Below are 25768 nucleotides of genomic sequence, written 5' to 3'. Positions count from 1 at the left end.
GGGCAGCCGGGGACTGCCACGTGCTGGCCCTCAGTGCCACCAGCTCTGCCATTACACTCCTTCTAGGTTCTGCCCAGGGTATCACCAGTGGCATCCCTCCAATGCTCCTCTGGGAAGGCACTCTCTGCATCAAAGGCCGGGGTTGTCGAGCCCACAGCACCCAGAATGGACCAGGTTGCAAGTGGGTCATCTGGTCCAACCTCCCCTGCCCACACACAGGGATTGTGTCCAGGCAGATTCTGAATATCTTCACTGATGGACACTCCACAATGTCCCTGGAGAATCTGCTCCTGTGCTCAGTTTCTCACGCAGCAAATTTGTTCTTGGTCACGTTCAGGTTGAATTTCCTGTGCATCATATTCTGCCTATTGCTTCTTACCCTTTTACTCAGCACCACTGAGTAGCGCCTGACTCCATCCTCTTGGAACCCTCTCTTGTGTACACTATATATATAGGTGTATATATGTATATTTGTATTGATGAGCTCCCCTCTCAGTTGTCTCTTCTCGAGGCTGAACAGGCTGAATTCCTCCAGCCTTTCCTGGTAAGAAAGATATTCTAGCCCCTTAATCATCTTTGTTACCCTCCACTGGACCCACTCAGGAGCTCCGTGTCTCTCTTGTACCGAGGAGCCCAGAAGTGGACACAGCACTCCAGGGCTGAGTAGAGGAGCAGGATCACCTCCCTTGACCTGCTGGCAGTGCTGTTCCTAACGCAGCCCAGGACAGCCAGGTCACACCGCAGGCTCACGGACGGCTTTGTCCCCCACCGGGCCGCACCTGTGCCCGCCCCGCGGTGGGCGCGGCCCCGCCGCACCTGCGCCGCCCGAGGGCTCCACGTGGAGCTCCGGGAGCGGCGGCGTCACCCGCGGGGCGGGGCGGGCGGAGCGGCCAATGCGCGGCGGAGCGGGCGGGGCAGCGCCGGGGCTGCGGTGATCCCGGCATGGTGTCCCGGGAATGGTGGCCAGCCCGCGGCCGGCCCGGAGCCCGCGGCACGGCGCAGACCCGCCCGAGGGTACGTAGTGTTGCGGCGGCCGCGGCGGGGCCTCTCCGCCCGCCCCGACATCCGGCGCTGAGGCGCGGTGCTGCGGCCTGGGCGGGGGGCGGCGGGCCCGGCCCCGTTTCCATTGCGCGGCGGGGGCGCTTTCTCGGGGATCCAGCCCGGGTGGGAGCCTGGAGAGTTCCACCAGCGCCGTGCCGGTGGAACCGCGGGTAATTCCACCTGGGGCCGGGAGCAGCCACCTTCCGCTCCTGTTCTCCTCCCGGCCCCTCCGAAGCTCTGTGCCCTGGCACCTGCCCATGAAGTGCGCACATGCTCGGCTGCGTGATGTCTATGCGCCCCTCGGGCAATCCAGTCTTAACGGAGCTGCTCATTAGATGGAGTCGCTTCGATGCAGTAAGCTCCCGTAGCTCTGGGGCAGGTCTGCCTGAGGCAGAGGGCATGGTTGCTTGTTTGTCTGGAAGGTGTATGAAAATGGTTAAGGTGTGAGCACTAGCTATGATTAAAAAAAAAAAAAATATGAAAATTACTGCATAATTCAGTAAAATAGGGACCCTCATAAAAGCTCCTAATTGGAACTCTCTGGTTCTCTGCTTGCCAACAAGTTCTTCTATTCTGAAACTTAATGGGGTTGTTTAGCACTGTCTAAATCCGCTGAAAGTAGATCACCATTTTTCATCTGTATTTTTGGGGTGTATGTTTTCCTTTTTGTAGGAGATCACAATGGCCCAAAGGATGTTTAGAACACGTTTGCTATTCTGCTTTGCTATGGCTGCATTCTTCGTCTCTGCCCTAGCTGAGGAACATGTAGGAGAGAGTCAACATCCAAATATTCGCCTTGATAAGAATTTGGTACAAGATAAAGAGTATGTGTTCCATGTTCTAAAAGTGTAAACTTTACTTCTTAATTATTTTCTTATCTCTAAAGTGTTATGTGAGTTGGACTTAAGCCTAGGGCATCCTGTTTTCTCAGAATGTTGTATGATTAGCTAAAGCCAGATATGAGACATGCTTTCTTGATAAATGTGTAGAGATGTGAAACCTAGAAAGGTCTCTCTGGAGCCTTTAGCCCTACTTATGCTATAAAAAAATTATTGCAGAAATCCTGCTTACCCATATCAGCATACTTTAGACAAAATCATATTCCTAACAGGTAGAGTTTATTTTCTCATTTGCTTCTTCATAAATGCAGAACAGTTCCAGCAGCAAATAAAACTCCCTAGAACACTTCATGGTTGACTGAGAAAGATCTTCCTCCAGTTCCTGCACTTTGGAAGAGAGCCAAAAAGAGATTTTGGGCTCTGCTTCAGTTGTTTTGATAGCCTGCTAAGTAGGCCAGAAGAAATAGAAATAGTTTTCTAAGGTATTAGAGGCCTCTACAGCCCCTTTAACAAACATTCTTTTGTGCCCTCTTTATCTTGATAGCAAACTGTAGCTTTTGGTTGTCCAGGATGCTTTTAGAGGTACAATATTTGATCAAACACTGAATTTGATGTAAACAGAGCATTAAATATAAACTGATGGAAATATTGTGGGTTTTGTTTCTTAGGCACATCATGGAGCACTTGGAAGGTGTTATCGAGAAACCAGAAGCTGAGATGTCTCCACAAGAGTTGCAACTCCATTACTTCAAAATGCATGATTATGATGGCAATAATTTGCTAGATGGGTTAGAACTTGCTACTGCTATCTCACATGTCCACAAAGAGGTTGGTGTAGTTTTGTAAGGGCTTATGTGTTTAGAAACAGTTCTGACTCTAAAAGCAGCAGAACAGTTGCAACACATCTTCAGTGCAGCTACAGTTTTGCCTGAAAATGTGACTATTTTTCTCCTGATAGTTCTGGTTGAATTTATAAGTGTACATTATCACAGCTTTCCATGTCACATTGCAGTTTTTAGGACGTTTCCATTTTAGTTTAAACTCTAGAATCAGGAAGGGCTCCAGAGTGACAATCATTTTACAGAGGGCTTACTTTGGCAGGTAGGGATGGGGAGAAAGGGAGATCCTCCAAAATGGGACACAAGAATTTGTAGAACTATCATGTGATAAAACAGTGTTTTCAGCTGCTGTGTAGACACAAACGATAAAAAATCCTCTTGCACAAAATTTGTATTAGAAGAACTTGCTATGTTCTGTGTCTTCTTAAACTTAAATTCTCTTTCCAGTCATTAAGAACATAATAGAAGCACATTATCTCATCTTGACCTTCTGGAAGTTACAATTCAGAATAGCCTAACTTCCTGCTAATAACCTGTGGCAAAAAATACTGAGCCAAGTACAGAATAATGACTGGCTGTTTATTATGCAAAGGCTCCTCTTTGTGTTCCCATAAGGGGAATTACTAAGAATTTTACTGACTTTAAGCTACAGTGCTGAATTTTTTCTTTTCTGTATTAGTGTAAAGTATTTCTGTAGTGTGCAGAAACTACAGTGTCTATACTACATCAAGATCCTAATTAAGAATACATTTATTAGATGATTGTCCATCATTATACGTTGTGGTGTTCAGCTTTTGGAACTTCTGACCAAGAATGTTAACTGCAGAATGCGTGTTCTGAAGTCCAAAGAACTTTGACTTCAGAGCTTCCATCTGATGAAATTTGCTTACATTGTTATAAATGATTACATAAAACTTGGTGCCAAATTAGGCACCAAACATGAGCAGCTTAGTAAAAAATTAGTTGCCAGTAATCCGTCACATGTGCCACTAGATGAGAAAGACTGCTAAACTGTTCACTGTGGTTTTGTTTTTGTAGGAAGGTGGTGAGCATACCCAAGCAATGAAGGAAGAAGAGCTGATTAGTCTAATAGATGATGTCTTGAGGGATGATGACAAGAATAATGACGGATTCATTGACTATGCAGAATTTGCAAAATCACTGGAATAAGGGTTTGTTTCTCCTTCTAACCACATGAAAATGTGAACCAGTATAATGTGATTAATTACTGTCTTGTATCAAACTCTGTGCTGTGAGAAGGAGAGGTGTACCAGGTTTTTTTTGACACATAACTTTCAAATTTATTTGAAAGTTATGTGTCAAGAGTTTTGCTAACTTGGAGTGAGAGCCATGTTTGACTAAACATAATATGCATTTGAATAATGAAGCATGGAAGTGTCAAGAGTACTCACACAGGGTACAGCTGGCAAACTCCTAAGTAGCACTGTATGAATACTAAATAGAGTCCTTAACATCTAAATTTCAGGTTTTCAGTCATTGGGTTTTATAGTTCTTATTTGCTTACGTCTTCTATTTAAAATTATACCTAGAAAGCAAGAAATGATTACTGGATATAGTTGTATTCCAAGAGGAAATGCCTTTACCTTCTCTCTAATGTACAAGAAAATCTGTAGATAAGTACAGATGCTTGAAACAGCAGTTTTAGAGGGAAAGCATTTGAGTGTGGGTTATGTTTGAGTTCCACATGACACCATATGAACTTAAACAATCTTTGAAAAAATTTAGTATTTTTAAATATATGTACTTCCTAGTATACCATTACATATAAATATATATACATATGTCTTTAATTTTTTTGTCCTTTACAAATTTACTTTTTATATCTTAATTTACTGGGTTTTTTTTTTCATTTACCTTCCATGTTTTTTTAAGAACATTGGAATATTTTTATTACACATTGTGTTAATGCTGTATAGCATTTGCTAGAATAGCTTCTGCTATCTCATTTTGAATGGCCTTGGTTGGAAAGGACCTTACAGATCATTCAGTTCCATCACCCCTGCCATGGTCAGGGATGCGTTTCCACTAACCCACATTGCTGTGTGTTCCCTCTCCAGGGTTAGGGCATCTACAGCTTCTCTGTGGAACCTGTTCCAGTGCCTTTCCACCCACACAGTAAAGAATTTCTTCTAACATCTAATCTAAACTTAGCCTCTGTCACTACATACTCTCGTGAAGAGTCCCACTCTCGTCTTTTTTGTAAGCTCCCTTCAGGTACTGGATGGCTGTAACTAAGTCACCCCAAAGCCTTTTTTTTTCCAGGCTGAACAATTCCAATTCTCTCAGCCTTTCCTCACAGGAGAGGAGCTCCATCCTTCTGATCACCTTGGTGACCTGCTCTGGACTCTGCCCAACAGGTCCATGTCTCTCCTGTGCTGGGCCCCCAGAGCTGATGCAGGTTCCAGGTGGGGTCTCAGCAGAGCAGAGCAGAGGGGCAGAACCCCTCCCTGGCCCTGCTGCCCACGCTGCTTTGAATGCAGCCCAGGACACGTTTGGCTCTCTGGGCTGTGAGTGCACATTCCCAGCTCGTGTCCAGCCTCTCACCCAGCAGCACCCCCAGGTCCCTGTCCCCAGGGCTGCCCTTGATCATCCCCCAGCCTGTGTTGATACCAGGGTTGCTCCATCCAGGTGCAGCAACTTGCACTTGTTCTTGTTAAACCTTATGGGATTCCTGTGGGCCCACTTCTCAAGCTTGTCCAGATCCTTCTGGATAGCATCATATCCTTCAGGACTGCTTTGAAGGTCACATTAACAGTAAACCAGTTTTAATATTAAAGCTTTTGTGCATTTTGGGTTTTACAGTATTAGCCAGCAGGAGTGAGCAAGTAATGCTGCCTTGTTAAGGTTTAAGTTCATATTCCTTGACACTTAAATTATGGTATTACTTTCAGGAAGTATTTCATAATTTAACAGTTTCAAGCTACTTGAGTGTTTTCAAATTGTCATGGCTCTAGGAATGTTTTCACTGTCTTGACTCAATATTTGATAAGTCAAGCAGTTCAAGAATATTAGAGCGGTGATGTGTTGCTGTGTTATTGATGTTTGGTGACTGAAACATAACTGAAATCTTAAATTGCATTCAATAATTATTCATTAATAAAGAATCTAAATGTTAGCCTATTTCTGTAAAATGTATAAAGAGCTATTTTCTATACAAAATTATTCTTATACAAGAGAAACACATTTGTAAAAGAAATTATTTCCTCTCTTTAAATGTTTGTGCAATGAAGCCTGAGTGTTGGATTTTTTTCTTGTACTAATTATCTATTTTGAAACCTTTGTGGCCAGGTTTGTGCTGGATGTACAAGCAATAAAATTCAGCTGGGGTTTGTGCATGTTAATAGGATACACAAGGCTAGAAGTGCTAGTAAGAAATGTACCTCATTTGCTGATGTGTTTTTAAGCTCGTCTGTCTTACAGTCATCTTAAAAGAAAATTCTTTCAGTTACAGGTTATTTTTTTAAATCTCTTTTGAGGCTCTGAATGATCTGGAGTGAATGTTGGATCGGAAAAAAGTGTGGGAAATGCTAGTGGCTAAGAGAGCAGAAGAGGTTAAGCTGCTCAGCTTGAGCACTTAAAGCAGGCTGCCTGTAGCCCTGTCAACTCTTATATGCTTATTGCTCTTGTGGTTTAACCCCAGCTGGCAGCAAGGGACCACAGAGCCACTCGCTCCCCCTGGTCGGATGGCAGAGAGAATCAGAAAGGCAAAAGCTCTGAGAGCAAGCAAAAATAGGGAAATCCTTCCCCCCTGCCCATGGGCAGGTGATTATCAGAAGAGCAAGGCTCCATCACATATAATGATTGCTTGGGAAGACAAATGCCATCACTCCACATAGACCCCCTGCCTCTTCCTTCATCCCCTTAGCTTTATATGCTGAGCATGACACCATATGCTCAGGAACATCCCTTTGGCCATTTGGGGTCAGCTGTCCTGGCTCTGTCCTCTCTCAGCTCCTTCTGCACCTCTCACTGGTGTGGTGAGATGAGAGGCAGAAAAAAAGACTCTGTGTAAACTCTGCTCAGCAATAATAGAAAATCCCTGTGTTACAAACTCTATTTTCAGCACAAACCCAGAACACAGCTCCATACTAGCCACTGTGAAGAAAATGAACTCTTTGCCAGCCAAAATTAGCACAATACTTAAGGCTCTGAATTTTGGGTTTATTTGAGATGAAAGGGCATGACTCTTAGGCACAGTTTTATCATCACATGCAATCACCTATAAGTCCATTTATATACTTCTGTTGTATTCATGTGCATATTTATTAACTGCTATTATTGTATGTGGCAAAAAAAATACACCATAGAAGCTTCATATTGGAAATCATAAATGCTGGTAATATGAACATTATTTGCCAGCTATTTTAAATTTGTTTTAAGGGTTCAGAAGTATAAATAGAAAAATTATTTACTGAAAAGGGAAAACAAAATTGGCACCTTTGATATGTGTGAAGAACAAAATAAAATTTCTACTTTCCTGTAAAGAACAGTTCAAGAAAAGATACCCAAGCTGAAACCTGCATCATCATGTCTTTACTCAGCCTCCTAAAACAAATACACATATGTAATTAAGTACAATTAAAGATAAGTGTTTTAAGAGCTGTCTAGGGAGCTTTCTCACTAAGTAGAAAAGTGTAGAAGTGCTGAGAGCAATAGTAAATCAGACTTCATTTTTTTTCAGATACAACTGATTTGTCTGCTAGTTGTGGCTCAGATAATACCTCTAAATGTGCTGGCACAGGCCGTATATCAACACAATATTTTCTGTTTCATATATATAAAATATAGAAAATAGGGCCTTTACAACAGTAGTACTCACCTATAAAGCAGTTCTAGCTTCCATAGAGCAGTTCAATCTCCATTTCACAGATAAATAACAAAACAGAAGGGCTGTTTGTTTTGCTGAAGATCATTTACATCCCTGGCAGAAACAGAAGATGAGGAGAATGCTGTTACGTGTGATCTTCACATCTTAGTCCATGATCTCAAGGGATAAACATTAGCATTCCCCTCTGGAGAGAACACATCTAGCCTTGCATTACTGTCTACTGTGTGCTCAGTTTAAAATGTTTGGATTATCTGCTTTTACCTCACAAAATATTGCAGAATCTAGCAACTAAAGAAGATACATAAACTTGTTATTGAAGTACTCTTAAAATGACTGGGTTTTTTAGTATTTTAGAACAAAGTCTATACAGAAAAGAGAAATATCATAACAGCTTGACTAGTGCTTGTCAGACTTCTGTTAATGACAGAACTGACTCCCTAGAAGCCCCCATCAAGAGTTTTTCCTGCACAGTCACACAAGCTTTGTGACCTTTTTGGGTTTCTTCATTAATCACTTACGACCTCAAAAATATCTTAGATTCATTAGTGAATGGTTACAGACCCACAAATTCCAGTTTTGTCGAAAGTATTTTTTAATCCTGCAATTCACAGGTGAAAGAAGAGTAATTCAGGGGCAGTGTCATAATCGACAGAGCCACTAGATAGCGTATGGACACTGCACATCAGTTCCCTGCAGTATGGAACAGTGATTCAACAGTCTGAATTTCCCTAAAGCATCACCACTACTCTGACTACAGGCACAGCTTGCTGCTCTCTCTTACAGCACCACATTGACTGCATGATGCCTGCATTTTTATTGGTTTATAGCCATCATAAAAGTTGACTACAGATGGGACTGGTTACTGGTAATTAATTTTCATTATTTACGGAATCCAAATCAACTTGAAGTGATAGTAAAGGAAATCTCATTGTAATTTTGTCAGTAAAAATAATTGTGTATCAGGAAGGCTTTCTATTAGAAGCATCAAGATTGGTCTGACTTCTTCATCTCTAGTTGACCTGTGAGAGGGGCCCTGATGTATCTACAGTGGTCTCAACCAAAGAATATTGGAGGGTTTTAGTAGCTCCTGAAGTCTTACTGCTTTTCCATTAGATATGAGAGCTTCTGTCACTGTTCTTACAAGGCAGAGGTCCGATATGGTTTGATCAGCCATTTCTGCTTAAGGTGAAGTTTATTGCCTTTTTTCCTCCTCACCCCTATTACCTGTAAGTTTCACTGTCTGTCCATTGCAACATGAAATCACTGCTTAACAGTTTAAGCTTTTATTAAACTAGGTAGGGCAAACATCCTTGCATACCTTAGTCTGGAGTATTTACTATCACAAGGAATTTGTGTTCTAAACACTTCATTAGCACAGATCCTCTGTCCACATTGACTGAGATTCATTGCAAGAGAAGTTACTAATAGCTTACAGAAAGTGTCTCTGAAGTTATATTTTTCTTCTCATTCTGTCTAATAAATTTTGAAGAACAGCCTAAATCTTAAGACCTAACACACACCATAATTGTCACAATCTTCCTCAGCAGCACTGCAGCTTTGCACATAAGTAGAGGGCAGTGTAACATACAACTCAAATTCTGCTGCCACACAGGACATTTTACAAGAAATCAGCACTGCAGGGAACATAGTGTCATCTTCTGCCACCTGATCCAAGTGACCGACAACACTGGATTTCAAGAAGGCAGATGTCAATAAACTCAGAGAATGGGTAGAGAAGATCTAATAAGAGGCAAATCTAAAGGAAAAGCAGATTATGGACAGCTTCAATTCATTCAAGAAATGCTAGTAAGAAACCAAGTGCAACTATGACATTTTAGAGGAAAGTAAGGAAATTCAGCAGAAGTCAGCTAATTCACAACCTTTTAACCTCAATTGTAAGAGAGATATCTGTAAAATAGTACAGCTGGTTGAGGACCCAGCACAATAATCCATTCATGGGAAGGTGTAGAGGGGGTGTAAACAGTTACTAAAGATAAAATGGACTAGATACAACTAGCAAAACTTACCAAAAGTAAAATAAATTTTACAGGTGAGAAAGAAAAACTAAGGGAAATTTGGACCAGTACTCTATGACAGGTAAGTGCAGAGGATGTTAAGGAAGTGGAATAGTTTAATGCCCTTTTCTTCTCCCTTTTTCATCAATCCTACTTAAAAGATCAAAAGCAACTAGAGAGTGCAATTACTTAGGGGGCAAAATTTCAGCCTAAAATATGCAAAACTTGCCTTAGAGAATAACATATCACATTTCATGTCTTCCAATTCCCTAAGCAATTTCAGTCTAGGAGTCTTAAAGGGAAGTTAAAGTACTAGCTAGAGATGTCACAGCTTGAATTTATTTTATGTAATTTTTTGCAAGGCCTTTAGTATTTCCTATAATATCCTCATGGACACACTAGTGAATGGTGTTCTATATAAAACTGCTGTGGGAAGGGGCAGGAGGTCAAGTCTAGTTGGATAATTGTATGCACAGACTAATTCCGTCCTAACATCAAAATGTGTATGTTTTGTAAGGAATTCTGTGGGCCTTGGTCCTGTATAAGGTTTTATGTTTCCAGTGAAGGCATAGAAGTTTGAAGTATAAATATGAATCTTGCAGATGGAACAAGGAAGGACTGCAGATGTTATAGATAGTACAAAAATCAGAATCTAAAATGTTCTTGATATGACTTAGAGAGATCATCTAAAATGGATGGAATACAATAGTGCAAAATGCTTACACAGAAATACTCATATGTTCTTGCAAAACTGTCTAGGTTCAAAAGAGAAAATACAGGGACTGTGTTGGAACAAGCTGAGCATGAAGGGCAAAGCCCTCACCCCAGAATGTTTAAAGACTACTGAAATAGCCCATGTGGGCTGATTCCCATAGGAAAATATTCTCCTGGAAGACCACAACCCGTTTAGTGCACTGTACTTCAAGTAAGAGATGAAACAGTCAGCAGGGGAGATCAGCAGAAATGGACAGGGGTCCAGAAAACATGAGGGAAGATTGCAAGAAATGTGGCTTTTTTCTCTGAAGTAACAACAGAGGAAGAAGGTTAATATTCTTCAACTAAAAAGCTGGTGCAAAGAATAAGGAACTAACATGTTCCTGATGAAAAGATCAGGAAGAATAAACCATTAAGAAGCATAAACCAAACAGCTTGGGAGATTTAGATTAGATATTGGACAAAACTTCTGTATCAACGATAAGATACCGTAGCTTGGGGTGACATGATTGCAACTTGGTTGTGCCATAGAAAGGTGGAGTTAATACCTTTTCCAGGTTTCTTCCAGTGAAAGCCTATCTCTGAGAGAGTCAATGACTCTCAATACCTGTGTGGACTTGATTTGGGAGGAGAAATCCCTTATGATGGGATCCAGAGCTAAGAGCTGATCACAGGACCTGAGCAGAGGGAACCTGTGCTCAGCTCCAGGTCTCAGAGAAATCTTCCCCAAGATCACACAGACCATCCCACTCTCTCTCTGCTGTAAGGCCTTCCTCTTTTATTTATCATCTCTGCAGACTATCATGGAGCCAGCCATACTCCAGTTTTCAACAAATCCATCTAGATACCAGTTTTGCATCTCTTCTTACCATCATAATCCATTTGCCTTCTTGAAAAATTTCTCCTGTAAACTTACTCAGTACTTCTGCCTTGCAGTCAGGCCATTTTTCAGTCCCAGAAGACAATCCTGCTGCACTCATTTCCTGTGCTGTATGGCAGAGCATTCTGCAACCAGCAGCCTCCTCCCCAGTCCTATCAGGGTGTGATCACTGTCACCAGCATCTAGGTGCAAAACCCTTCCTCACTTCTGCTGAGCATATTCAAAATGTGACTGTCAAGAGCCAGAAGTGAACACTTTGACTACAGGAAATGCTTCATTTGGGATTCAAGTCCTAGCTCCAGAGCACAGAGAGAAAAGCCAGAAACCCCCAAACAAAACAGTAAAGACTGTTAAGTCTTTAAAATGACGAAGTAAATTCTTAGACCTCTTTTCGACAAATGGTCAACTATTTTTGTTGACACTGAGAATATAATGTAAGAACATCTATACTGAGTCAAAACCATCTAGCCCTAGAGCTTGGTTCAAATAGTAGCTGATAATAGATGCTGATGGAATAATACATAGAGAAAGAATGATGTTGTATTTCTCCCAAATACATACAAGGCTCCAGCAATTTAGATCGGTGACTTGGCTTCAACAACAGTGAAACCAATTGAGGTCCAGAGCTCAGAACGATCCAGGCTTAAATGTCAAAGTCTGGGAACATTATTAACCAACCCCAAGGTCTCATGGAACATGTTCCATATCCCATTGTCAATGGTACGTGCTGGGCAGACCTCAGTGTTCACATTGCTGTGCTATAACTTTCGGTGCAAGCTAAGGGAATCATCCAGGGACACCAGATCAGTGCAGTGGTATAGCAGAACTGTACTGCTTGCAGATGTCACATTCTTCTTAACGTGAGGGATGCTGAAAATAGTCTAATGAATGTTTGCCTGTGGTTTTGGTCATACTTCAAGAACCATATTTAAAAATTTCCCAATTATGAGAAAGTTCTAAGCACATATTTGCAATGAATCCTCTTTAAGAATAGAATATTATGCCTCAGAACTTACTTTGTCATAAAATCACAAATAAGCCCCAAAATACTTAGGCTAAGAAATAATACTGGCTTAAGTCTCATCATGTGTGGCTTGCAGCCCTATTGGCACAAATCACTGCAGGTATGAATTTTTTGACCCATTGAAAACCACTGAGATGAGCAGACTGAACTTTGAATTCTGTTCCCTTTGAAAAAGGCCTCCAGGGAGTGTGCAGAAGGGACTGTAAAGCCATACTGTATGTTTCAGTGTGGATTGCAGTGGGAATCAGGAAACATACACTTGAGGATTTTGGATCACGGTACTTGCAGACAGGAGCAGCTCAGATAAGCAATATGTCTGTTCAGGATACATGCAGAGTTGTTTAGAAACCTTACATTGCCACCGTGAATTTATAAGCACATTGGTACTGACTAGTTGAAATAAGATCTCCAACAAGCACATAACACATGGAGGCAAGAACCACTTTCAGTAACCAAGTAATTCTGTCACCAGACAGCCTAAAACTATTCAAAGGCACAATTTTTAGCCAAGACCAACAGATCTGAAATATTTTTTGAATCTCTAGGCAAATTAATTTTCAGGATGTTACAAGCCAAAAAGTCTTTAGGAAAATCTCCAAGCAGATGAACTCATTTTTTAGCCATCATCTCTCTTAAACACCTTGACCAGTTTCCTTCCACTCTTCCAAAAAATCTGTCCCATAATAAGATTATTCCTGTGAAGCTGTAGATGGATAGGGCTAATTTTGGCAGAGGGAGGAATAGGAATAAAGTCAAGGTTATAATGGAAACTTAAAGACATTTGCAGCTTGCTGAATACTGTTCAGTGGGATCTATATAATACATGATCTTTCCATTGCAGCAAAAATACAAAGTGCTTTTATTGTCACTAAGGGAAAGGGCCACTTCCTCCATATGAAGTCCTGCCTAGGAGACAAATGACCTGTCAGGTTATGCAAGTATTTTTGCTTCCGTCCATTAAAATGTTTATAGGATCCAGATTAATTTTCCAAAATCTTGGCTTTAGGATCTTTGCAGTATATTACACCCATGATGGTAGTGCAGAATGATGACAATTTCTGACTGCAGATGTGCTTCTACCGCAGATTATTTAAACTGCAGCATGGCATTGACACACCAAACTAAATTAAATTAGCCAAGGTACTGCCGTTACAAACCACAGCATGCTGCAAACCCCACTCTAAGAGCAGAGCTCAGTCAATGGCCAGCTGCTGTTGGCAGGCCACCCTCAACAGTCTTCCTGGGATAATGGGCCCAAGCTATCTAGTTTGATGGCAGTTCAGGTTTGTCAGGGCTCTAAATCATATAATGGTCCAGTAGTGCAGGTAGTTAAATGAAAATATTCTGTGTGGTATAAAGTCTGCCTCTAGATAGTTCCTAGGCAATAGCTTCTACAATTCAAATTTCCCAGTTTGGCAAAACATAGCACACACAGTTTTTATGGGGATCCAGAAATTTTCTAGTTTGTGTAATAGTTAAGGGAAAACTCCCCTTGGGGACCTTACATTGCCATTTTCAGATTCCTGTGACAGGTAGAGGCCCTTTCTAGGTCTTTGTAAAGCTCACTTAATGAAAGTCTCTGTAGGGAGTGGGAAAGGGTTATATAGGCTGCAGGCCAGACAGCACATTTCCACCCAGTGTGCAATTGAGCTACAGAATATACACTACAGAAATACACACAACATGTGTGTAAATGAAATACACACAACTCTCAAAGATACTTTAGGTTCTCTAATCCCATCCCACCCCTGACCCACATCCATACCACTTATTTCTGAGGACCAACTGTCCTCCCAACACAACCACATCACTAGGCACTGTTCAGCCTGAAAGCTCTTCCTGTTGACCTTTGCAGTACTGTTTGGAAATGCAGAGGAAAACGTAGATTCAGCAGACCAAATAAAAGTCCTTCTAAAAACTGCTAAGCTAGGTCATGCCTAGTAACTTGCAACTTCAGCCTGGTACTCAGAACAGCATGGAGATTTGAAAATCTGTTCTTAATCCTATATGACAGGGATTGCTGGTCAGAAATACAACTGGACAGCAGTAAAGAGCAAAAAGGTTGGGCAGAGGAGAGCTATAAACCCATCACACATACACAAACCCAAGATGTGCTCAAACTTAAACCATTAGATGTGCTCTCTGGTAGCATAACCTCCTGTCAAAAATATGGCTACAATATGGAACTAAGTATGTCAGTGCACAAAGTACAGCCTCAAAAGGCATTGCAAAAGGTTAAAAGAGTCAACAATATCTAGCAAGTTGACAGCCTTTGACATGGAGCTTCTTGTATTCAGGCTGTTTAGCAGCAGCTCCAGCTTCAGCCTGAACTCAAACCACTGGGGATCATATAACTCCAGATGTTTTTCCTTCTCCCTCAAGAGAGGAGAAATGTACAGTTACTCCCTAAAAATTTGTGTTCAAGTGACTTTACAGTGATACATGAGCTTGGCAACACCATGACTATTCATCTAGGCCCTTCCACACACAAACCTTCAGTTTCTGGTGACATATGGCATGGGAAAATCCAGCTCAAGCAGCTGAAGTCTGGCAAAATTATAAACAATCAGAAACATGGTTTTCTAATGGAGGCTGTTAGACAGCATTAGCTGTTGGGCCACTGTCATCTTCACAGCCAGAGAGTGATTTAATCTGTCAGTTATGTGAGCACTAGGAGTGATGAATAGCTCTTTGTATTCATTCACATCAAGTATGTAGCCAGACTGGCATACAATGTGAGGGTTCTTTTGTCTGATAGCCGACTGGATCTCTAAAGAGCTGGGAATTTGCACAAAACAGCAAAGCAGAGCCACAGAAGATACCACCCATGTTCAGAAAGAGAGATTCCCAAGGTGGATGAGTAGCGCCCTTCCTCCATGACTTAACTTGTCCATCATTATCTACACAACCTAAAAGTCACATGTCAAAAAAGTAGTCCAGTTTTTCACCTCAGTTTTAGCCATCACAGATGGTCACATTTAAAATCAGTGTGGCATAGGGGCACAAATGCAGCTTGTCCAAAATTTCCAGCAGCTGGTAAGACAGCAGCCACAGGGCTCCTCTGCAGAGCCAAGCCACTTAGCCCCTGCCAGCAGCCTGGAGTTTTTGGGTGACCACACTCCTAGAGGCACTCAGCTATGCTGTCAGCATGAGGAGCAGAGCAGGGGCCCGGGGCTGCCCAAGCCAAGCTCCTTTACAGAATGACTTCTACAGACATGATTGGTGAGAGCATTTTCTGATTCCTTTCTTTTGCTGCAGCAGCACAAAAGGACAAGAACTGGCCTAAAAAACTCCTATCGTGTTTTTACCTGGTATAAATGAGAGCAGAGTATGCTCTATCACAGGCCTTTATAAATAAAGCTGGTCACAGCTCTGCCAACTGGAAATAGCAGCTCACTCTGCCCCAGCAGCTGCTTGGGCTGGAAACTGACTGGAACAGGACCACAGGGGGACAAGAGTGAGGTGTGCCATCTGATCAAGGTCATTTATCAGCTTGGCTTTATAATTCTTGGGAAGCCAATGGCAGCTAGTCCTAAGCCAAACCCCTTCATTGCCATTAAAAAAAAAAAAAAGTTAAATGTTAAAAAAAAAAGTTAAATTTTACCAGAATTTTACAAATTCTGGTAAAATTAAATCATTATAAAGCTTCAAAATACATTTCCATATTCCAACTAGAACTCTCTGAAAAGTCTCAGTTTGATGCTGATTATTACATACTACCTCACAACCCCTCCTCTCAGGAGGAGGGGTACATGTACAGCTTCTGAGCGTCCCTCTGTTGTGCAGTCTATCACTGGCCACACTTCAACACATCCCATTGCATTTTGGCATCACTCACAAAGATTATTTCTACCATTCAGATGAATATGGCAGATTTATTTTTCTCTTATTCTTGTGATCAGTTATTTCTTATAACCTTATCCCCATGTGGACAAGGTACTCAGACTTTGTTAGCTCAGTCAGACCATAAACAAGATAAATGACACCTTCCCTCTCTTTTCGCTTTCTGAGCTGCCCTTAAACATGCCTTTTAAAGGAGAGCTGATCCTGGGAGGAGACACAGCAGAGAAAAGTGGGAGTGGATGACAGGGGATGATGGTATAGGATTTGGAAGGGATGTGCTGGCAGATTGATAGATTATGGCCACAGCATAAAGGCTTGACACCTCCTGTGCTGCTGGGGTGACCTGCTCCAGCAGAGCATGGTGCTACCAATAGCCATAACCAGAGAAAGTAGGGAAATCTTTCCCTCTCCTATTTCCCTGTAGGTCAGACTTAGGTTTCTGGAAAGGAGCTTTCCTTAATTCTCAGTGCGCAGCTGGACCTAGGGCCCCATCAATCTCTACATGGGATTATCATGAAAGGCTTGAATGGCATTGTCCATCACTGCCAGAAAGCAAACCATACCCCCAGGCACAGGGCTGTCAGGGCTGGCTCCTCACTTTTATCTGGCCACTGCAAAAGGAGCTGTTGAAGTGCTGGCAAGCCATGAACTATGAGTAGGCACTGAAATCCATCCCTGTGCAATGAGATGATAGGAATTAAATGCTTAGAGCTAAGTGTGTGTTTAAGTGCTCCACTGAAAGGCATAAACCTTGAGACACTTTTCAGAGAATATGAGACAAGGGGAAGATGAAACAACATTGACCTACAGCAGTTACTTCTGCAGGCACATGAAGGGTCTACTGTCCAGTGAGATCATAGCCAGCTGCACTTGGAACCACCAGGCCAGAGATAAAATTAAACCAGGGCACCACACAGGGGTAGCATCTGCTATTTAAACACAGCAAAGAAAAACAGTACAGTCCCATACCTGTAAAGATGCACGTCACTCCAGGCAGTTAATAGGTTCACTGAGCAACCATCAACCCAGATAACTGGAGAGAAGGTACCAGCTTCTCAGAGTGTTGTGTGCTCTCTCCTTTTGATAGAGGAGTCCCAGAAGTCATGCATAATTTTCATAAGGTGAGATAATAAGCTGTCAGTTGTAGGAAGCCTAGAGTTAACCACACAGAAAATAAACAGTCTGAAAACAAAAACATGTCAAACTGCAAAACAGATTCTTTCTTTTAAAATAAAATAAGAGAGTGATTTGAACATGAAATCTTTGGCTTAGAAGTAATATTCTAGCTATCAACAAAATAGGAGTAAAGGAGTACATTTTTGTGATTCCTGAGTGATTTGATATGAAACATGCTGAAATTAATTCCTGATATGGATTTGCCTGTCATTCTTTGCTTTACAAGCTGCCTCACTTCACCCCCAGATTCTCCTCTTCCTTGTAGACACCAAACTATAGTGGAAAGGGAGGAGAAAGGGAGATTGCAGGACAGGGAGGCAACCTTAAAGTAACAATATATAATACTTCTGTGTGCTGGGCAGGACATCAGAACCCCTTTGTGCCTCTGGAGCACTGGCAGCCATGGCATAAATGCCAAAGATATGCCAGGCCTTTGTAAGGGCACACAAGACTGAGGCAGGTTGTGCAGATACAGTGGTTTTAGGTCAAATTCAATAATGACAACAAAGGGAAGACATAAAACTCCATTATCCTGATTTACAAGGCAGAGCAGCTCCAAGCACCTCCATTCCTATAATGGTGAAGGACAAGTTTTTCATGGCCAAGAGTGCCAGCAGAAGAAAGGACCAACCTGCAGCATGAGCAGTCATCCTCCTCTGCCCCACTCTGGGGCTGCGCGTGATGGGGAGCCTTTCTTTTCTGTTCCACAAGATTTCTTTTCCTTTCCCAAAAGAAAACAAAGTTTCGTTTAAGGAAAGGAAAGGAAATCTTGCAATTTCAATGGGGATCAAAGTGGCAAGCTTTGGTCCATAGCCCTGCACTTGCTGGCATGCCATGCCTTTGGCTTAGCTTGGGTGGAGGTTTTTGAAACTTTTTTTCGCTCTCCAGGCTATTTCACGTCTGTCTTGATCCTCCTTGATTTTTCCCCCGATTTTGCAGCACCTCTGAGCTTTGTTTTGGCATCTTGCACCCCTTTCTACTGCTCCTCATTTGCTCCCAGGTAATTTTCTTGCGCTCGCCGCATTTCAAAATTTCCCATTTTTTTTTTCCTCAATGGCATTTCACCTGATCATATCTCCTTTCCAGAGTCTTTGGGAGACTTTCTCTACTGTCTTGCAAAATTTCAATGGGGATGAATGCGGCAAGCTTTGGTCCATAGCCCTGCCCTTGTTGGCATGCCATGCCTTTTGCTGGCTTTGTCTTGGATGGAGAGTTTTGAATTTTTTTTTTTGCTCTCCATGCCATTTCACATCTGTCTTCCCCTCAGTGTTCTTTCCTCCTCTTTGATTTTTTCCCTGATTTTGCAGCATCTCTGAGCTTTGTTTTGGCATCTTTTGCTCCTTTCCAGTGCACCCCATTTGCTGCCAGACCATTTTCTTGATACAGAATTTCACAGTATGAAGTCTGCTGATTTCCAGTCATCTGAAGGCCTGTTGCAATGCCCACTGGAGCCAAAGGCTGTTTTTCTTCTGCCTTTGTGGCTTTGGATTATCTCCTTACTGAAAACACTACACCTTTGAGTATTTCAAGCTGTAATGTCAAACCCCTTAATTTCTGCATTCTTTGCTCTGAGCTATAACAGCCCATGTCACCACCACAACGATAACATTGATGGCAAACAGATCAATGTATCAATACAGAAACAATCCTGGTTTTTCCCTCTACTTTCTCCAGCCTCTCCCTTGAGGATATAAACCTAGCTGCTCCAGATAAGCCATTCTCATAGGAATTGTAGCTGATTGATTTTAGGCATTAATTTTCAGATTTCTTATTAAAAAGAAAAAAAAAGTTTCTTATCTATTAAAAAAAAATCCTGATGAAAACAGAAAAAAAATTATTGTGTGTTTTCCAAGACTAGACAGTAAATCTGATCTCCTGTACACACTTTCTCATTAGTTTGAACCACATGCCTTTGAAGCCTCAATAATCAAAGTAATCAGGTCACCCAAATCTGAGACTGAAATGTGAGACCAAAATGGTACTTCTTAAGGAGTGATGGCTTACAAATAGATAGGCTAAATAAACAAAACTTAAAAATCCCGATCCTCAAGTGACAAAACACATGGGTAGCAATAGTAGTCTGCTGCCTCTGAAATTAAAGAATTTGCAGTAATTGTCCTTCTAATCATACTATTACATGCAGTGTGTAAACAGCATATTTCAAAATCCCTCCCATCAAAACTAAAAGCTTCTATGCACTCTGAGTGGATATATATATAAAAAAAAAGTCTTTGAGAAATGGACAAAGATGGAGAATCTATGTAAAAAGGATTTCTACGCATACCAAAATAAATTTGATAAATTACATACCAAAGTATTTTTGACTCAGTATTTTGATAATGCATTTTTTTCCCCTCATTTATTAACACGTTTTCAGGATTTTACCATGTTGACTTAAACATCTTCAATTCTGCAGCCTGGTTTAATGTGATCTGTATGTAACATATCCCACTGGTGATATGAACTACATGCTTCCTCTGTCCAACACACAGCTTCAGCTCCAAGTGCAGTAGCTTGTACTCTTCCATATACTGTTTTTGCTTTGGTCCCCTGTGTCAGGCAGAGTTGTAACAGCTAAATGTAATATTTTTAATATTATACTAAAAACTTCTCCTGCTCTATAGAATGTGCTAGTCCTGCAGAAGTGAAACTTTGCTGGAATATTGATCACTCAGTAGGAGGCCAAATAATCAAATATTGGCAGTTTCTGCAGAATATTTGCAGCCTTTGTTTTTAGTCCAGCAGCCTGGACAGAGTGAAATTGCATTGGCAACCACACAAATTGGTGAAAAAATTTCAATCCTCCTTCCAGTGCAGTTCCATGGGATTCAAAACACCACAAACAACTTCTGACCTCTCAGAGCAATGACCACTCCCAAGCATGTTATTCTCCAAACTGGAAAACTATGCAAAGAAAACTAAACTAAAGAAAGCTGGTATTATTGAAAGAAAGAAAGAAAAAAAAAAAAAAAAAAACCAAAAACCAATCAAAACCAACAAAACCAAAACAGACAAACAAAGCAAACCATGCATTCATTATCCAATTAAATATCTTTTCTGTAATATTTTGCTTCAAAAAAAGAGATGAGAGGAACTGGAGGTTAAAAAACAAAAAGTATCCTAAAGGGTTGAGGTACATATGGTTCAGTGAGGGATGTACTCACAGAGGTTTCATGAAGTTCCTCACATTATCCATATTGGCAGCAAGCAGCATTGCAGGGCTTCTGGGCTTGGCTCTGTGGGATGACTACAGAAGACCAGAGCAATGTCTGTAGCAAGAACAGAGAAATGACCCTAGAGTACCTAGGAATGAAACTAAAGAGAATTACAAGCCGATTTTAAGGGCAAGACATCAAGAAGAAGACAGGGATGCTGAAAAAATGGAAATAGAAAACCCCTTTAAAATTATAAAAACCTAAAAGATTCATTCACAATTGTCTCCTCCAAAGCCAAATATTCCTACTGCCTCACTTCATTGACAATGACATTTCCATGGGGCCTGGAATCTGATCTGGCACATATAATTTACAGAAGCTTACAAATTTTTTTTACTGTAGCAGCACACCAACAATGATATACTATGGATTTTAGATGAGTATTTTATATTTCCACAGAAGTCAATAAAATCATGCCAGCAAAAAACTTGCTTTTAGACTCACATAAAATATTTTATCTCAAAGAACAATAGAAACTCTAATCAAATTGAATCACTTCATATTGTTACAAACTGCAATTAATCTGCTCAGACTGAAAAGCCATATGAATTTTTGACTGAAAGGCATGTCATTAAGTTTCTCTGTTGTTTACATGTAATGCAACATGACAGGAATTTGTATGGAGATGAGAGAAAATGAGCTGTTTGACATTAACTGTTTGGAATCCTGTCTATGGCTGTTTGCAGACTGCAGTGGATTGGCAGGGCTGATCATGAGCATAAGTGTTGGATTTCTAGGAGGATTTCTCAGGCTGAGTTGTTCTTTGAGGAACATTTGGTGAAAACTCACTGTGTCTTTGAGTATTCAAACCTAGGGAGGAAGTGAACATTATCATCACCATTTTTAGCAAGAGTAAATAGTAAATCTACAAAAAGGAAATACTTGATATATATTAGGAGGACAGGTAAAAAGTGATGTAATTTGTACCAGAAGAGTATCTGCCACCTCACTTGTGCAGTGACTAGTTGGTGTTAGCTGGGATGTAGAGCCAAGGTGAGTGTAGGCTTTGGTCTCTGTGCTTAGGCTAAGGCTGTAGGCAGAGTTATCTTATTTAGTAAAGTTCCTTCTGTTGTGCAAGTTTTTTTTTAGCATGTTAGCCTAGCCAGTTAGTTAGAAAGCAAGGAGAGACAGAAGTCTCTCTCCAAAAAGAATTACATTGAAAGCATAAACCTGGAAAGTTCAGAGAACAAGAAGCAATTAAAAAGAGCCAAGTATTTATTTATCTGTTTGTTTAAACTTCATGCTTGGCAACATTCAGACAGCATTCTGAACTGGGGCTGAATTAGAAGCTTGAATGTCTGAGACATATTTTGGTTCAAAAATGAATGACGGTCTTGTTTGCTAATTTAGGACACCTCAAATAAATAGCATCAGGGAACAGAGGGCAAGTAATCAGCATTTGCTGTCACTTTGCAATGTTTTGAACTGAGTACCTGAAATATTAAGAACCCCATAATCATCAGGTGTTTTCAAAATCTTCTTTTAAATTTTTTTCTGCCACAGAAGAATAATTTTCCTTCAGAGATGAAGTGTCCCATCCTCTGGGAAAGTGCATTTGATGACAGGAAAGGAGGGAAATTCATTAGACTAATCAAGAAAGCAATTGGAAAACCTGACTTCATTCTAAAAAAATGAATATGTTCATGGAAAACCAGCCTAAAGTAAGGCCTTCAAATGAATCAATTTTGAAAAAGGAAGAAATTACATTACTGGCATTAAAAAGACAAGTCTTGAGACACATGTCATAATTTCTTCCACTGGCAAAGAGACGATGCTGAGCATTGGTGAGAGCAGTCAGTCTCGGCGGGTCCCATCCCCCTGGAAAGTTTTGTGACTGTTCTCAAGCACAGAAGGATATTGTGGTGTCTCTGCCAACCCCACATCTCAGCTGCCTTTTACACAGGTGCCATAGTGCCTGAATTGCTGGTGGGCTTTGCTGTGGGGCTGGACCAGCCATCAGCACACTCAGGATTTGCTGAAGACACAAACACTGCCTGCCTTCATCTGGGAGCCCTCATGGCACAGGGGCTGAAGGGTGACACCAATGTACTTTCATTGGTTGTTTTTTGGAGAACTGGATTAATGACTGGATTTTTTCATGGAACTGCTTTTATTGACACTCAGCTACTCTTGCTCACCATCCTCAGAAAATGGACTCCAAAGCACACAATTTCCATGGAAGATGGATACCCTCATAAAGAAAAAATACAGAAATCTCAGAGGGAACCACAGAAAGAAATAAACCACAGAGCAAAAATTCTGTTCCTCTGTAAACTAGTTGTCCCTCAATTAGGTAATTAGATGTGTAAGAGACTGCAAAGGCCTCTACAAAGACAGTGCAGTAACTTTTCACCATGTCTGAGATGATAAAGAAGACAGCTTCATTAAAGCCAGTGGAAAATTATTAATAAAAGCGGTGATTTATGTGGTACTCCTGTTTCTCTAGCTTATTCTTGCTGTTCAACTGATCTGAGTTACAACAATTGGATCTGTGAGTATAAATATAGCATTTCTGGCTTTCATTCCCATTTTGAAGACTGAGTCCAGTAAGTGAGGACCAGTGAATTTATAAGGGATATTCAGTTTAGCCTGTAAGACAAATTTATGAGACTCTGAACCTCTGGCAAGCATCTGCATCTATTCTATTTACTCAGGTAACATGAGAGAGGCCACACTACTAAAACACATCATAAATGAGTTACTAAATTAGGTCATTCAGCCCCAGTATTAAGACTGGTAGCAATTATATATTGGTTTATTTTATTAATGTGGGCAGTTACCTCTCTAATGGGACTCAGATGAGGATGTTCTTACCAGTAATGGGAAAAATAATATTTCTTAGTTCTTACTGTCTCCTCCATTCTTACTATGTATCTAGAATGACTGAAATCCAATGCCTTCAGAAAATGTAACCTCTAAAGTAGTGCTTTCTTGAAAACAAATTCTAAAAACCCCAACAAAACAAAACAAAAAATCCCCTGACAAACAAAAAACACTTGAATTGTACAAAATACCGTGAGAAAGCTTCTCACTAAATAGTTCCTCTGGCAAATCCAATAATGGAAGGAAACAGAGTACACTGAATGAAATCTATCCCATGTTAATTTTGTTGCTTTTTTCCCTTAGGAAAGACTGTTTGGTATACGGCAGAATACAAACTGCTGAAAATTAAAATGTGCTGCAGAACTGAAATCTTGTTAGGTTCTGCTTAATGTTTAGCCTTTCACTTGTGAGCTGGGAAGATATGGCAGTTCATGCAGGAAACACCACCTCTCTGCCAGGCTTTGCACGACAGGAGTAATCAAACTGCACGCACATGCACTTACTCATGACAAGACAAGGGAATATTTTTGGGGTACAAACATAGAGGCAGCTCCTGCAGCAATCTAAGGTACTGCTGTTGGTGCCTCCAGCCTCCTTTCTATGCTATGGAAATGCAAATGAAAACACATCTCCATGAAATTCTGTATTTTGAATATAACTGAAACAAGGACTTTTGACCAAATCAAACTTCTACTGCTCTTTTGTTAGTGGCACTTATCTAGCTAGATAATGAGAAGTCATCTTGCTCTTCAGCTACAAAAAGCTGCTGTAAGTACATAATATGGTTAACAAAACACATGCATAACTAAGCTTAATTTTAGAAGTTTTCAGTCTCAGTTTTGAAATGCTGAACAACATACCAGAGTCCTAGTAATACCATAGTGTGAATTATGGGCAATGCTGGCCGTGTTCCCACAAAAATGAGATAAAATATTAGAGCTGCTCCTTGAATTTTGCCTTTCAGCAGAAACTATTGATGTAAACAGCAATCCGTCAACTCACCCACTGCAGCCTAGGGCATTACCATTGTGATGAAATACCAACAGACATCCTTGCCCCAGAGCATCCCTCAAGAGCAGGGTGTAGCCCAGAGCATTTGCTTTGATCCATCCCACTGCCATTTGCTTGATGCTTTTTCCCTGCAGACCAAGTTTCAGATGAGGAACTGGAGGGTTTGAAAATTTGGGCCAAAGAATACCTTTACCTTTTCAAAGGAACTAGGCTCTTTGCCCTGGTTCAAAGCATCATGAAAAGTTCAAAGGGATCATCTGACAGTGCTGGATAGAGTAAATACCAGCATTTATTAGTGATATGAGTCAGCAAATAATCTCTTGCCTTGGAAAGTCAGAAAGTTTGTAGCTGTCGGGTTCCCCACAGAATTTGACATTATGTCATGAAATACACTGAATTTATGAGTGACTCCAACCTAATCATGAATCAGACAGCTTTGTATGGAGCATTTCATTTAGCACGCTGCAGTTCCCACCTCGAATATTCCCATGTCCAGTGAATGTGGCATGTGTATAACTGGGAGATACAATTGCATAGCACAGTGATATCTTTCACAAGCAGGCACTTTGGGAAGGCTCAAACTTCAGGCAGGATAGCCAAAGTCCTTCTATTGCAAGCTGTAGGATCTCACCCAGAATCTAAGAATAATTCAGGCTGGAAGGGACCTCCATATGTTATTTGGGAAAATTACCTGCTCAGAGTAAGACCTGCTGAGGTCACATTTGTTCAGGGCTTCATATAGTCAATATCTGGTTATCTCCAAGGTGGCTGATCCTGTAGACTCTCCTGTCATCAATTCCTGTATCACCCTTCCAGTGGAAAAAAAATTCTTAATAACAAGCGAGAATTTCCCACATTGTGTTTGGTATCTCTTGTCCTGTTTTCCTCTTAGAAAAACTTGGATTCAACTTTATACAGATGCTATTTTCTCTAGCTGCTACCAAGTCTCCTGACATTCTTCATTCTCAGAAAAAAACCTCTCTCTCCAAAACATTCAGTGAAGATGACCAGATTCCTCTTTGCCTCCATCCTCATTCATGACTTGCAGTCTTCCTTCATCCCTCTTTGGAGCCACTCCATTGCCTAGACCAGTGAATGAGTTCAGTGCTGAAACAGAGCCAGCCCTTGTCTTCTTTTAGAGAAGTCAGAGAGTCAGCAGTGCTCTACAGCTAGGAAAGACTTTATGACACAAATGCACACGGCCAGTCCTTCAGGTAGCAGGATCCAAAATTCCTCAAGCCAGAAGGCTCAGGCCAAAGTTGATTAAGCCTTCAGCAGAAGGCTTGACCTTGACATACGGTTTTCTTGGTATTTTCTCTTCCAGGTATTTAAAAATCACTCTTTTGTCTCTTGTGATCCCTGTAAACTTCTCTTCAGCCTGTGTTTCCTAGGCAGCTCATGCATGTGGAAATAATTTCTGAAATGCCAATATTCCTTTTTTGAGTCTGCCTCAGTTCAAGACAAAAGAGCATGGCTGTATTCAATTCTGAAAGGCTATT

General features: G+C 41.0%; 1 protein-coding gene across 2 annotated transcripts; it reads left to right on the top strand.

Moving 5' to 3' along the window:
• The first annotated feature begins 855 nt into the window (after positions 1 to 855).
• On the top strand, positions 856 to 5969 carry MCFD2 (multiple coagulation factor deficiency 2, ER cargo receptor complex subunit). Of its 2 annotated transcripts, XR_012055334.1 has the most exons (5): positions 856 to 1014; positions 1714 to 1865; positions 2549 to 2708; positions 3758 to 3993; positions 4046 to 5969. XR_012055334.1 is itself a non-coding variant. In XM_012572215.5 (4 exons), the coding sequence occupies exons 1-4, from the start codon at positions 943 to 945 to the stop codon at positions 3887 to 3889; spliced, it is 516 nt and encodes a 171-aa protein (XP_012427669.5). In that variant the 5' UTR covers positions 856 to 942; the 3' UTR covers positions 3890 to 5969. The 2 variants fall into 2 exon arrangements, 1 of the variants encoding a protein (XP_012427669.5); XM_012572215.5 differs by having other exon boundaries at positions 3758 to 5969.
• The last annotated feature ends 19799 nt before the right edge of the window (positions 5970 to 25768 follow it).

Source organism: Taeniopygia guttata, chromosome 3 (genome assembly GCF_048771995.1).
Source record: "Taeniopygia guttata chromosome 3, bTaeGut7.mat, whole genome shotgun sequence".
NCBI lineage: Eukaryota > Metazoa > Chordata > Aves > Passeriformes > Estrildidae > Taeniopygia > Taeniopygia guttata.
Note: the sequence above shows the minus strand (reverse complement) of the source record. Positions and strands in the feature narration are given on the sequence as shown.